At 33.9% G+C, this 14,635-nt stretch overlaps 1 protein-coding gene across 2 annotated transcripts in view; it reads right to left on the bottom strand.

Moving 5' to 3' along the window:
• Positions 1–14,635, bottom strand: part of LOC121736848 — a 628,730-nt gene that overhangs the window by 40,751 nt on the left and 573,344 nt on the right. The window contains exon 1 of one of the 2 annotated variants that reach the window (XM_042128298.1): positions 13,150–13,588. The exons of the other annotated variant lie outside the window; for it this stretch is intronic. Coding sequence (XP_041984232.1) covers positions 13,150–13,192 — 43 coding nt within the window. The 5' untranslated portion in view covers positions 13,193–13,588. Of the gene's footprint in view, positions 1–13,149; positions 13,589–14,635 lie in introns of those variants that run through there. 2 annotated transcript variants of the gene reach the window in all.

Genomic DNA, 14,635 nt, shown 5'->3' with positions numbered 1-14,635 from the left:
ACAGCGTGATAATCGTGAACCGTAGATGATTCACCAGGTAAGTTCACATCTGACTCACTTTGACGAATCAATCGACACTTTTTATTGAACGTACATTTTTGAGGAAGCGCTTGTATGTTTAGTCATTACTTATTACTCAGTAGGTCAGGTTAAGCTACGGTTAAGTTCCTTAATTTTGCAGGCCGAAGTCCGCTACATTAATTATAACTGCAATTTAAATACAACCGTATTATAAACTACGATAGGCCTACCAATTACCATAATAATTTCAGTTGTCGTAGAAACCGGAGCATTTAAAAAAACTTCGATAGCGCGATGCAGGATTGCGGCGCTGGTTGGTCCGCCACAACTCGCAAGTATAATATGTAATATGTAATTTACTTGGGCCATCGCAAACGTTCACATTTTTGGTCTATTTATCACATGATTCCTATTAGCTTAATACAAATAGAAAGTACAAACTAGCTACAAGCACAGTTTTAGTATTCAAGCTGGTCGAACTATTTTCGTATTTCTGTTCAAATCGTTAGGAACAACGCGCTAACAGTTTTGATACTTTTCGACGTACCAACTTCTGTAGTCAGAACTTAGTTTTAAAAGCTGTTGTAGGTATTAAAACAATACCTAGTACTAATCTATGCCAATAGTATTAAGAGGAAATGTTTCTATTACTGCTAAGTTTATTCACGCATCACGCAAAAAGTACTGGACCGTTTTACATAATTTTTTCACCATTAGAATGCTACATTATTCCTTTTACATATAGGCTTTTTTTAATCACCATCACATGTAATTTACCGCAAGGCTGACGCTAGTTAAATTTATATTTAAAAACCGATTTCGTTTTAAAAACATAGTACCTGTATAACCCAACTAACTATTAATTTTATTAACTTAACAAAAAAGGTTGTTATCAATCCGTCAATTTATTACCCCGTTATTAAAGCTAACATAAATCTCTCCGGTAGTCTGTTATAATTAAGAAATTCTTTTTTGGCCTCGAAAATAAGGAATTATTCCCACGGGCGTCCCAAAAGCCTTTTGCGTGTTCCGAACTACGTTTCATATTTATAAACCCGGGTTTATTCGGGTAAATAAAATTACAATTAAGCAGAAAGTCAAGCTACATAAAATATGACACAAAAATTATTGCTTCTAAAACGAAATTAGTAAATACAATTATGTAAACAAAAATATCACAGGAGTTACGTGATAATTGTAATAAATATAGGAAAAGCCGACGGGGAAAAATAAATAATGAAAAACAATTTTCGCTTTCGGACAGAGTGATAAAGGTGTGCGCGCACTAGGCGATTTTTTATAAAGTACATTATCGTAAATAAGTATTTTTGAATTCTATTATAACGGGAATTATGAATGAGGTAATATAAATACTTTGCTATATTTTGAGCACTCTGAGATCTTATTATGAAGATGTTTCGTAGATGGATAAGTACTGCTGCTGTCGGTCCTGGCTTACAATACGTGTGGTAGGCCAATGTCTGTTTAAAAAATAATAGAGCTGTTAATATAACTTAAGAAAAACTATCTACAAATCTGATATACAATTGTGCAAAGACTCAGACAGCATGGAGTCTGCGACAAAATTGTCGCGGCGACAGTGAACTGCGCGGAGTGCGTACGCGAACAGTCGCCAGGCGTCAAGAGAATTTATTGCCGACTAAATTAATCTAAATGTTTACGTTTTCTGTCAAACTTTTTAATAATCTTTTGAGAGATTCGCCTCGACTAATGCACGCACTCAGAAGTTTTAAATCTGTCTGATTTATAATGTTCTTTGCAGAGAGCGATTTTTTTAATCTTTAAAATATGTTTTCTATTAAAAGATAGTAGTATAATGTTTCATAATCCTAGATGCTTCTTTTGTTTCTATTTAAAAAGTATGAACATAGTTGTATATGTAGATATTAATTATTATAGCTGTTGCCCGACTATAGTTACAGGCCCATGTTGGATGCGAGTAGCAGGAGATCGGTCATCTTGGCGTTCATTGAGAGAGGCCTATGTCCAGCAGTGGACGACTATAGGCTGATATGATGAGCTGTTGCCCGCGGCTTCGTCCGCGTCAACACAATATAATGACAAGGACAAATAATTATCCCCGTTTTTTCCGCATTTTCCACTGATTCTCCGCTACTATTAGTCACACTGTGATGATATTTAGTCTAAAGCTTTCCTCGAGAAATGGACTATTCAACACAAAAATATTTTTTGGATTCGAGTCAGTAGTTCTAGAGATTAGCGTTCTCAAACAAACAAACTCTTCAGCTCTATAATATTAGTATAGAATAATATATAATACTGTTCGATATTTACTTTTTAGAGAATTTCAATTATATTATTATTATGATAAGATTATTTTTAGAATCAAGACATTTAAAGTCTAGGCAGAGAATACATAATATTAGTATAAAGTCTAGGTTTGATTTTTTACTTTACGGTATTAGGGAGGTTTCTTTAAGAGGATACACCAGGGGCTAGAGAAATAAAAAAAAAGTACGTGTAATATCCATAGCTGTCTCCCTTACCTCAAGCCTATACCGCAGAACGCGATAGAGACAACTGCAGAAAATCAACGATTCGTTGTCCCCTGATTCCTTCTCCAAAACTTAACCGATTTAAGTAGTTTTTTCATTAAAGATTAAAAAAAGGATTGAGCTGTGTTCCTATGTTTTGCTTTTTTTTGTATAATCTAGCCAAATCTGTTTTCTGGACGTTTGAACACAGCGGAAAATCTGGCCATTTTTTTGGTTTTTGAACGTTCATATCTTATTTAATAATTAAATTATGAAAAAAAAGAAAACATAGGGACATTGTATTCAAGAAAAAATTATAACTCTACTAGCATTATCCAGGGAGGAAACAGGGGACAACGTTTGTATGGAAAAAAGGGCGGTGTGAACTCCTCTTAACAATTCATCAAATTACATTTTAAACATTCAAGTTTAAACGTTTCTAAGAACACTCGCAAAACTCTTACAGCGTAGCTCGACACAATCGATTTGTCGAAACGAATATCTGACGAGACCAAGGGTAAAAGCTAGGCCCTAAAACAATCCCTTCGGAGATTTGTCGAAAAACAAAAGCAAATATTCCAAATGATTGCCTGTCACCCCTCGACAACGAATTCTTACACTTAATTCTACTTCGACAGCTGTCTTTATTTCCCTAGCGATGATTTTATATTAAATTTTTCGTCGCAGGGTAAACTTGGGAAAACTTCCACTGACTGACAGTTTATGAAAAGCGAAAGGATGTTTTGGATTTGAACATTTTGGACTAAAACGATGAATTTTAGTATCAAAAAGTAAATTCACGCTATAATTTTATAATTTAATAAAAAGAGATTAATAAAACGAGTATGCGCATATAAAATTAATAACATTTTAATGTGATTCACTGATTATTCGCTATATTCTCTCAAAAACTTGTTCAACAACTAGGTAGGTACTTAAACAGTTAAATCATAAATTAAAATGTCCTTTCAAATACTATCGAATTCCCAGACCCAAAACCACAGTCAAAACGGCATGACACACAATATTTTTACCCACAGGGATAACGTTTTTACCCCACGTCGTTTAAGGTAAACTCCATTCCTTCCGTATGTTATTTTTTCGTGCCACTTAACAGGTTTCCGCTATTAGCGTCTGCCGTCTGTATTTTTTATATTTATTATATATATAACTTACAATTTATGTTTCATATTTGTCAGATTCTTCTGACACTTATTTTAAGACGTAGCAGCTCTACAAATTGGGTACGTAGAACTTTGAGACTGATTTTTGCCCGGGGGTAAAAAGTTCACTGTTTGTCTATGTGTGTTTGTAGCGTTGTACAGTGATGAACAGATTTTGATGAGTTTTTTGGTTTGGAAGCTGACATAATAGAGCATAGACTTATCGTCAGCTCGCTTACTCTTTGAAGATTTGACTTCGACTATACTCCACTCGGGCTAACTTGTCACTAGCGGTCATTGACTCCCTGTCAAAAACTTGTCATTTTCCATATAAACCGCGATTGACAATGAAGTGTCAGATATTGTCAATTGTGGTTTTAATTTTTATATGGAAAATGACAAGTTTTTGACAGGGAGTCAATGACCGCTAGCGACAAGTTAGCCCGAGTGGAGTATAGTTTTATTTGTAAACACATTAAAATATTATCATGATTCGTGAGTGTTAGAAACACGAAACATTTATTATGAAAATAATAAGTTTGGCAGAGCAAATAAAAAGCTAGATTTTTAGTAAGATGTTATGATCTTTTTAATACTACCATAGACGAATTGTATATTTCCTCTATGATACTACTAAGGCAGTAGATCTTTTAGATCTTCGATAGAATCATACAAGGATATCATGAATTTCGAAAAAGTAACCCTAAACCGCCCAAGCTTACAGATAAACCCGTAATCCGTTTCCGGGATCCCCCTGGGCCGGACGAACATAACTTACGGTTCAGATATTTTTAACTGAGATACCTTACCGCTTAATGTGACATAAATATGACAGAATCTTATAAACATTTTAAGTCGTTTTGATCCTCTTTTTTTATCGTGAGTGACTGCTTTACGTTGAAAGTTTAATGAAAGAAACAGAAACTTCTTCTATATATATAAAACTCAAAGATGACTGACTGATTGACATAGTGATCTATCAACGCACAGCCCAAACCACTGGACGGATCGGGCTGAAATTTGGCATGCAGATAGATGTTATGGCGTAGGCATCTGCTAAGAAAGGATTTTTTTTTTATGAAAAAAGGGGGCAAACGAGCAAACGGGTCACCTGATGGAAAGCAACTTCCGTCGCCCATGGACACTCGCAGCATCAGAAGAGCTGCAAGTGCGTTGCCGGACTTTTAAGACGGAATAGGGTAACAGAGGAGGGAAGGGAAGTGAATAGGGGAGGGTACGGAAGGGAATAGGGTAGGGGATTGGGCCTCCGGTAAACTCACTCACTCGGCGAAACACAGCGCAAGCGCTGTTTCACGGCGGTTTTCTGTGAGAACGTGGTATTTATCCGGTCGAGCCGGCCCATTCGTGCCGAAGCATGGCTCTCCCACGTAAAATTTTTCAAAAAGATTTTGATAAATTCCAACTCCAAGGGGTTCAAATAGGGGATGAAAGTTTGTATATAATAATACTTCTTAACGCGAGCGAAGCCGCGGGCAAAAGCTCGTGTATATAAAGTTGTATATAAAGTTTCACGAATACGATACAAAGTAAATAAAATAATATGTCAGGTATTAGACTATAGGCCTAGATAAAATTAATATACATAATATATTATATTTTTCTATTCAATATGTAATTTAATTCTAAACTTTAATATAATTTCTTAAAAATCGATTATGCCGTTTACAAGAAGACGTAACATACAAGTTCACACTTTTGCATTAATAATTAAGGAATATGGATAAGTTAACACGGCATTACATTAGCAGAAAGCAGTACCTCAGCGATTTTAAAAAAATCGTGAATAAAAAAAATAACGTGTTACTTTCTTAACAACTTTTGTTGTATCAACAAAGCCACCGGCTTGTGTTGGGGTGGTCGTATTTTATGTGGCTACAGAATATATTTTTCTTGGAAGTACAATAATAAATTAACAATATCGTCGAACGGTGATTAATGATGCGGTAAACAGCACATGTTTAACTTACAGTCAAAGTTGTCGGTTAAATTTAACCCAACGTTTATCTGTGGACAGTTGAAATGGGAGTTGAGTGTTAGTCGTCAAAACATACACTTTGTTTCTTAGTTCTACTTGTTTGGTTTTAGAGCTCAAACATTCTGCTAGTATTATTTATGTCTGTCTCTGTGTTCAAAGGATTCGAAACGAAACAAACTTTTAACATATTATTTGTGTTAAACATTATTTAAATTAACACGATTAATAATTTACAGCTGCACTTATAGACGCTTTGAATATTACTTAAAATTAATTTATATTTTTCAATGAATTTCATACACTTTAATTTTATTTATTACTCTATATTCACCTTTTCGCATTGAATTATATTATAATTTATAGTAAAACTAGCTGTCTCGGTGAACTTCGTGTCACTTTGAAACCTTCCCTGGACTTCTACGAATATTTTAAGACTAAAATCAGCCCAATCCGTCCAGCCGTTTTCGGGTTTAAGCGCGACTAACACATTTAAAAATCCATTTTTATATATATAGATTATTTCATTAAATACTGAAAATTTAACAAATATTTTGTAATTTTGTCTTGATCTTTTTTGCAAGACCAAGTCTAAAACCAATTTTGCCCATCACTATTAAGTACTTACAATAATTTCCATTCATAAGTTCAAACATGCAAGCCCAACCCTAAAACGGCATAACCAAATGTGAACGAGTATTTATTGTCGCTTCAGGGAAACCGTAACTTTTTACGGGTTACGGGGAAAAACACATAAATCGCGCAAATTTATCGTAAAGATTACGTCACTTCGTCGTATTAGTATGCTAAAAGAACTGAGTTTAGTGCGTAAATTATATAAATTGCGTCTGTGCCCTTTATTAAAAGGGATATTATAATATGAGTCTATATTTTCACATATTATCAAACGTCACTATGCTTTTATTATTTGAGACTATATTTTCACATACTTACCTAATGACGACCTCTGTGGCTCAGTGGTGAGCGTGTTGGTGGGCATTTTCAAAAAAACGTGTACCCTTGCAAAAATATGTCTATATTTTTTAAGGTCATTTATTTACCTTTTTTTGAATGTCATATACAAGGAAAAATATTGAACTAATGGAATAAGTTAAAAAGAACGCTGAAAACGTTATATTATTCTGATATTATTGAAACAAAATCGAATTTTCGACGAAACAGATTCCGTTGTGCGACTAAATGTAAAATATAATTTAATACTAAAAAATACAGCAATAAATGGATTTCTTCGTTAATTTAATCTAGTGAAATGCATATTTAATTGTTTATTAAAAAAAAAATAGATAATTTCAAGGATCAACAACAGTAGCAATTATTTTTAATCCATAGTGTGACTATGTGACCCAACCACTAGGTTATTTTTCATTTTTTTACATGAGTAAGTAATATTTAACATATTTAAAGGAGTTTTTATAACACAAAAACCTTTTATTTAAACATTTTTATTGTTGCACTACTTATAAAAGTAAAAAATTCTTTGATTTCATAGATTTAACTTCAATAATTAGAGGGACGAACATCTCATAATCATAAAGATGTGTTCACATGTCTACGAATTCCTAAGTTATTAATGACATCGGATTATATGCACGATCAAAGTGCCGAAATATCCATGCAAATATGCACGAAAAATGGTCGAAATATGCACAAAATATGCACAGTCAAAAGTCACTTAATATTATAATTTATTATTTTTTTGAAGACTTTTCCGGTAGTGACATTAATAAAAGCGCCAATTTTTATAATTTCATAAAATCCAGGATTTTTAATTTCTTGAAATAAAGACTTTTTATTTATTTATTATACGCCAATAATAATTTTCTACCAACATTTTCCGATTGCAATCTTAATGCCCATGGAAGTTAAACTACCGAAATATGCACTATCAACGAAAAATTGCCAAAATATGCACTATCGCCTAAAAAGTGACATTATATGCATTTGCATATGCAAGTATGCAAATGCATATAATCTGATGTCTAGTTATTATAAATCTGCAAATATCAACGACACAAAATGATTTTCAACTTTACTGATAGAAAAGTAGTGGAAATAAAATCAAAATTAAAAAAAAAAAACTTTTAGGTACTTAAATTTTAAATATTTGTTATTGTTAAGTAAAGGCGACGCCTTGATAATTTGGCTGTAACGATATCGATTTTTCAATGACTAAAGCTAAGAAATTAAAGTTCATTGTCAGTATTTATCATGTCTTTGTCTTTGATTTACCCATAGCATAACACGATTGGTCAACTTTTATAACACAGAATAATCAATCAAATAGACCTGTGTAAAAAAAAAGGATTCCTATTTTTCCAACAGAGGAGAGTGATTTAAGCTTCCAAATTTGTACATGGCTTGGTTCAAGCATACACTTTAATTTGCCCATAGCTTATATGAAATGTATTTATGGTTTTTAAATTACGCGACAAAACTATTTTGTCGCTTACGCCCTTTCCATTTTTTGCTGTTCCATTGCTTGTTTTCTGTGAAAGGCCGGGCCGGACTTTCATAGAAAACTAGCAATCTAAAACATATCTAAAACGGTTTTTTACTTTAACGCGGCGTCACCTTAACACATAAGTAATAAAAAATATATTTGTACGTTAATCGTACCAGTTTAAAAATCTCCAATTTTCTTAATAAAATCTGTGAATAAAAAAATAATTTATTTAAAATGTGAACTAAGCCTTATGCTTTCCGCCTGTTGTGACTTGTCCGTTCCATTATATGTGACCATACGAAAAGTCACAAGTCGGAAGTCACGTAATATTACTTTCTTTTACTTTTAAAGTGTTTGTAAATAACCGATAATAGTTATCACAATTTCATTTTTTATACTAAATACTAAGCTAACTTTGCAACGTGTTAACAGTAGAAACAGTTGGAGAAAGTATAATAATGCTTACAAAATATGGTCACTTATCTGAACAAATAAACCGTTCCTGAAGAACCATCCAACCTGCGTCCGCGTCTTGTAGCAGATTTTTAACTACTAAATTTAAATTGAAGTTTCTCGATGTACAATGAAATATAGTGCTATCATTTAGTGCCGAAAATATTTTTGTAGTATGTTTATAAAACTAAAAAAAACGGTCACTAAACCGAACATTCCGGTCGGGTTGCTTTTTCATGATTATAATTTTAATTAATTTGTAGTTAAATTATGTTAGATTTTTCAATAACAAGACATTCAATTGATACATTAAGTATTTAGGAATTTAACATATGTTTTTTAAGTAACTTACTTTAAGAAAAAAAATAGTTATTAAAGATTTTGTTACAACTTCTGGGAAGGGGACAGGTGAATTTAATAGGTTTCGGTACTTAAAAACCCTTATAAATCTCATACTAAATAAAATTTTATACAAACGTGAATGTACTTTAATAAAAGAAAACTTGTTTATGCCCCTACATTAAAATTACAAAATGTTAGTATGTAATTTTTTACAAATAATCTGTAGCGAAGTCAAGGGACAAGGTAAAAACAAGGGGTACACATTTTTTTGAAAATGCCCTAGTAGCTCAAGCCGGGGGTCGCGGGTTCGAATCCCGCCGACGGAACAAAAAGTTTTCAATGTTCCCGGGTCTGGATGTGTATTAAATATGTGTATGATATAATAAAAATCTTAAATATATGTATAGTATAAAAGTATTAAATATATTTCCGTTGTCTGGTACCTGTAACACAAGTCCTTTAGGTACTTAGCACAGGGCCAGACTGACGTGGTGTGAAGCGTCCATAGATATTATTATTATAATTATTATTATTATTGATATTGTATAGAGTTTTCTATTCTCCTTTATAAGGGTTTGTTCCAAAGTTGCGGGCTTGTGGCCAAACAACTTCAGGTAAGTTATAATGTGTTAGTTAATTAATAGACAAAAACTTTCTAACGATTCGACATGTGTTGAGGATTACCGCCTTTTGAATGGTGATGTATGAGAGTGGGTGCATGTTGAGTATTTTCAGGCTATTATGAAGTGTCTTGGGGATGACTCCAGTACTTGAGATGATGATGGGCACGGTTTTTACGGTATTTACTTTCCATTGCGACTTCAATTCTATAGTGAGATCAGTGTACTTGGTAACTTTGTGTGTGTATGTGGTTGTAAGGTTATGTGTATTTGGTATTGCAATGTCTATGAGGTAGACTGTTCTATTAATTTTGTCATGAAGTGTTATGTCTGGTCTGTTGTGATGTACGGTCTTGTCAGTCAATATTGTCCGGTCCCAGTAAAGCTTGTATTCAGATGATTCTTTATTATTATTATTATTATCTAACGTCATTATGCTTGTATGACATTAATAAGAAGTTACGAATATTACTAAGATATCACGTAAATAATAATTTATTTAAATTAATTTAAAATTCTCATCTCCTGTGTCATTGTAACAAAGTAAGTGTCTAAAGTTCGTTCAACTTGGTGTTTCCGCTACCCGATAACAGATGGCGCTAGGAGTACGAGCGAGTTTGAAATTATTACATCGCATTTGAATACACGATGCTCGATCAAGAAATTACTCTTATTGAATTATGTATACGTTTTCAATTAGCAAAATTGATTGAAAATCAATTTGGCTAATTGAAAACGTAACTTTCTTAGCGATTGAATTTTAGTTTGATTAAAACTAAGTTGTGTCGTTAAATACGAAAAGTAGCATAAAAGCATTTAATATAAGATTGAGAAAGCTTATTTATGGAATATTTTGAGATTTTTGCATGAAATAGCAGTATTTAAATTAGATTAAACAAGAAGGAATAACTTTCGATGAGAGCACAAGTCTATCTTCTTGACATAGAATTCTACTTGATGTAGTACCCTACCATTAGTAGCCATAAGCCCATAACTTGTAGACTGTAGAGAGGGGACCCGTCACCTCGCCATATACCTAGTCTGACCGGCGTCAGACTAGCCTAGACTTTTAAAGTCTAGGAAAACTAAAAAGCACAACAAGCATTCTTATTCATCGCCCGTACCTTCGCAAACCTCATATTCGTCGGGAGGGAATTTTCGCGACGTTCTAGAAAAATTTATCGACTCATTCGATCAGCAAAACATATTACACGAAGGTAGAGTCGTGCGGTGCGGTCACGTCCATATAATTCTATTTGCCACGGGTTTGCTGGTCCACTTTCTAAAAAATATCAATTGATAACGTGAAACATTGGGATTCTTCGTTGGAGCACGTTGAAGTTACGTAAGTTTTAAGAGGAGTCCACACCGCCCTTTTTTCCATACAAACGTTGTCCCCCGTTTCCTCCCTGGATAATGCTAGTAGAGTTATGATTTTTTTCCTGAATATCTACGACCACTAATACGATGTCCCTATGTTTTCTTTTTTTTCATAATTTAATTATTAAATAAGATATGAACGTTCAAAAACCCAAAAAAATGGCCAGATTTTCCGCTGTGTTCAAACGTCCAGAAAACAGATTTGGCTAGATTATACAAAAAAAAGCAAAACATAGGAACACAGCCCAAGCCTTTTTTTAATCTTGAATGAAAAAAGTACTTAAATCGGTTAAGTTTTGAAGAAGGAATCAGGGGACAACGAATCGTTGATTTTCTGGATTTTCTGCAGTTGTCTCTATCGCGTTCTGCGGTATAGGCTTGAGGTAAGGGAGACAGCTATAGATATTACACGTGCTTTTTTTTCATTTCTCTAGCCCCTGGTGTATCCTCTTAAGACTTCAGACTTCGAACTAAAGCCCGGTTTCGGGATGTTTTTCAGGGAGAGCGAGAGGACTTATAGCACATCTAAATAGATCATCTAAATAAATAAACTAAAAAACCTCAGACCAGGGGTAAATTATTTAATACTAGCTGTCCCGGTGAACTTCGTGTCACTTTAAAACCTACCCTGGACTTCTACGAATATTTTAAGACTAAAATTAGCCCAATCCGTTCAGCCGTTTTCGAGTTTTAGCGTTACTAACACAATTGAAAATCCATTTTTATAGAAAAGTAAGTAACTTAAGATTTTATTTTTATTTACTTATTGAAATATTTAGTAACGCGTTTCACATTAGTCAAAAATTACGCGGACTTAGGTTAATAAAATAGTTTACCAACCAAGTAACTCCTTTATCACGCAAAAAAAAGATCAGTGTTTTAGACCATATTAACCTATTACTGAATCGTATTGATTTACATTATTATTCGAAGGCACATTATCAAAAAGTAAGTTTAAAATTAAGTAAATTAATAAACACCTTCAAAGTGTATGTTTCATGTATTCTCTAAGCTCTTCTTAAGCAGAATTTCAAAGGGTGGAATTCTATGAACATTATTTTAGTTCAACTCGATATCAAAACTCCTTCTATTTAAGTCTAATTATATTATGATATCTAAATTAGCTTTAAATAAAATGCAAAATACACATTCAATTATTACAATAATATTATGTTAACTTATTTGTTACTTGCACTAATTTAAAAACTTCACTTTTCAACATTTACTTTGCCAGTGATGGGACACTACGCTTAATTTTTTATCGATATAAATTATTATTTGCAAGTATTCGAATAATGAAATCATTATTTTTCAAACTTACTTATTTTTATTTTTGCAAAACTATAGGCAGTATTTCATAAAAATATAACGTTATTATCGTAAGCGGTTTAAACTTGCAGACTTGCGTAACTGCCATTAAAATATTGTAAACACTCGCGTATCGTTAAAACTTTAAAACATTTTCTATTTCAATCGTCCAAAACTAAGCGACACAAAAATATCAGTCGAAAGCTGGATGACTAATTAGAAAGAATTTCGGATTCGGAATTTTATTGTACGTCGTTAATTCAAATTTGGATTTGTAATTGATTAATTAGTGGGTTCGGAGGAAATAAAATACGGCATAATGGTAAATGGGGTACTAATTGACACGGTAAACAGAGATACATTTTAACTGCATCCGTCTGCACTCTGCCTTCATATAAGATTTCAAACCGTCCTCAATCGTGCCAGCCATGCGGGCCTCGGTCGTTTTTATCGAATTTAAATTAACGTTTTATTAAGTTATTTACGACCGGTTAAATTACTTCGGAAATTTAATCGAGCGTTATGACTCTAGAAATTATGATAACAGTAAATTCGCCAATCGCCCCGACTAGTTTCATAAATTTGAATATAAATAAAGTTTCCATTCTCGCTTTTTATAAGCTCGAACATGGCATTTATAACGTGACATTTCAAATTAATTTAGCGATGTTTTATGCAGTTCTAAAAGGCGACGATTAAACGGTTATCGTTCGAGAGCATTACTCGACAAAACTGGAGCAATCATAATCGTTCAATTTATTCAACGAATGCCAATCGACGTAATTACGCGAAGATGCAAATGTTATGTCAATACGTCTGTTCGTCGCGGGGATAACGCTAACGAACTCACAAACACCGGTATCAATTCAAAAATTAGTTTCGCACTCACCTAAAACTACCAATATGAAGCACAAACTAATGTACAAGATCATCAGGATTCTTTGGTAACTAATAAACTAATAATATATTTATCACACACAAAAATGACAATCATCTACGCGATTGCCGATAACTTATATCACAGTTCACATCACTAACTACACGTTTTTGGCCGCACTGCGATCCCATCAGGCCATCACCACTACGAGCACATAATATTTTTTGTCCAGGAGTGCATTCGGACCACAACTTTTTTTGCTCCGACTTAAAGTTTCGGTCATCGCTGGGTCAGCGGTTCCGGCGACTCGCGGCGCTCCCCATCGCGACTCAGAGCCGCGGAGACCTAGTATAACAATTAAACAATCGATCGGAGTCACTTTAAACTCTGCAAGTGTTGTATTGTTCGATAGTTTCGGACGAGAGCGCGACACGGGTCCGTCGCGCGCGGCAGTCGGTACGCAACTGGCGTGAAGTCGGTCGGGATTGGTCGGGGAGCAAGAATGCGCCGCGCACGTTCGCATCACTAGCTATACTCACACCATTACCCGACTAAAACGGGGAGGACGGCCCGTCGAGGTGCATCGATGCGGGCCCTCGGGTCCCGAAATCGGCCCGGTTACATAACCAGATAGACAGTCGTGCATTGTCAGTGCCGTCGCCCCGCGTCTTGGCCGCTTTCATTCCAGCTCGCTTCGGTAGGAACGCATTGTCGAAACGCATTCTATATTCAATATAAATCGTCCGTCTCTTTCTAGCATGTGTACCAAAAAACAGGTAAAGTCACCGCATGATTTCACAGACGAAGTTTGAATACAGAAGTTTTACTCGAGCTTAAAACTTATTCGGATATAGAGTTAGAATTTTAAATACATACTTGATATATTATTGTTATATACTTGTATATATTTATTAGGATGAAGGATAGTTTATAGTTGACATAAAAATAGGATGTTTGACTCACATTACAATTACATTACAATATTATATGAACTAAAAATAAAAAAAGTCAACAAAAGCGAACATCACTAGTACTGGTACATACCTATAAAACAAATACGTCTGTAACATAACAACTGAAATAGGCATTAACGAAGACTAAACATTAAAGAATAAACAAAATATATGTAAACTGTATTATAAAACGTGATATTAATATTATGTGATATCTTTTCATATATTTTATTTCTGGGATTCACCTGCTCTTGACATCAAAGAACATATTAGTTTTTGAACACAAACCACAGAAGTCTAAAGCCATTAGGCTCAATCTGTTACCGAAAAAAAGAACATTAGACGACGCATTAAGTGCACGCATGCTTGTCACAATTAAACAGAAACCATCACACACAAAACTAGCACCTAATCTCTTGCCATAAAGTTTAGTTTACAATGTTTTTGTATACTAGTGAGGGGACAGATTTAAGTTTTGACACGAATCGGTATCTATATCGATAAATTTGCCCAAGGGATGACCCGGTCCGATTGGCCGACAATGT

Source organism: Aricia agestis, chromosome 19 (assembly GCF_905147365.1).
Source record: "Aricia agestis chromosome 19, ilAriAges1.1, whole genome shotgun sequence".
In the NCBI taxonomy this organism is placed as follows: Eukaryota; Metazoa; Arthropoda; class Insecta; order Lepidoptera; family Lycaenidae; genus Aricia; species Aricia agestis.
The sequence above is the reverse complement of the archived record's forward strand: the minus strand, read 5'-3'. Positions and strand labels throughout refer to the sequence as shown.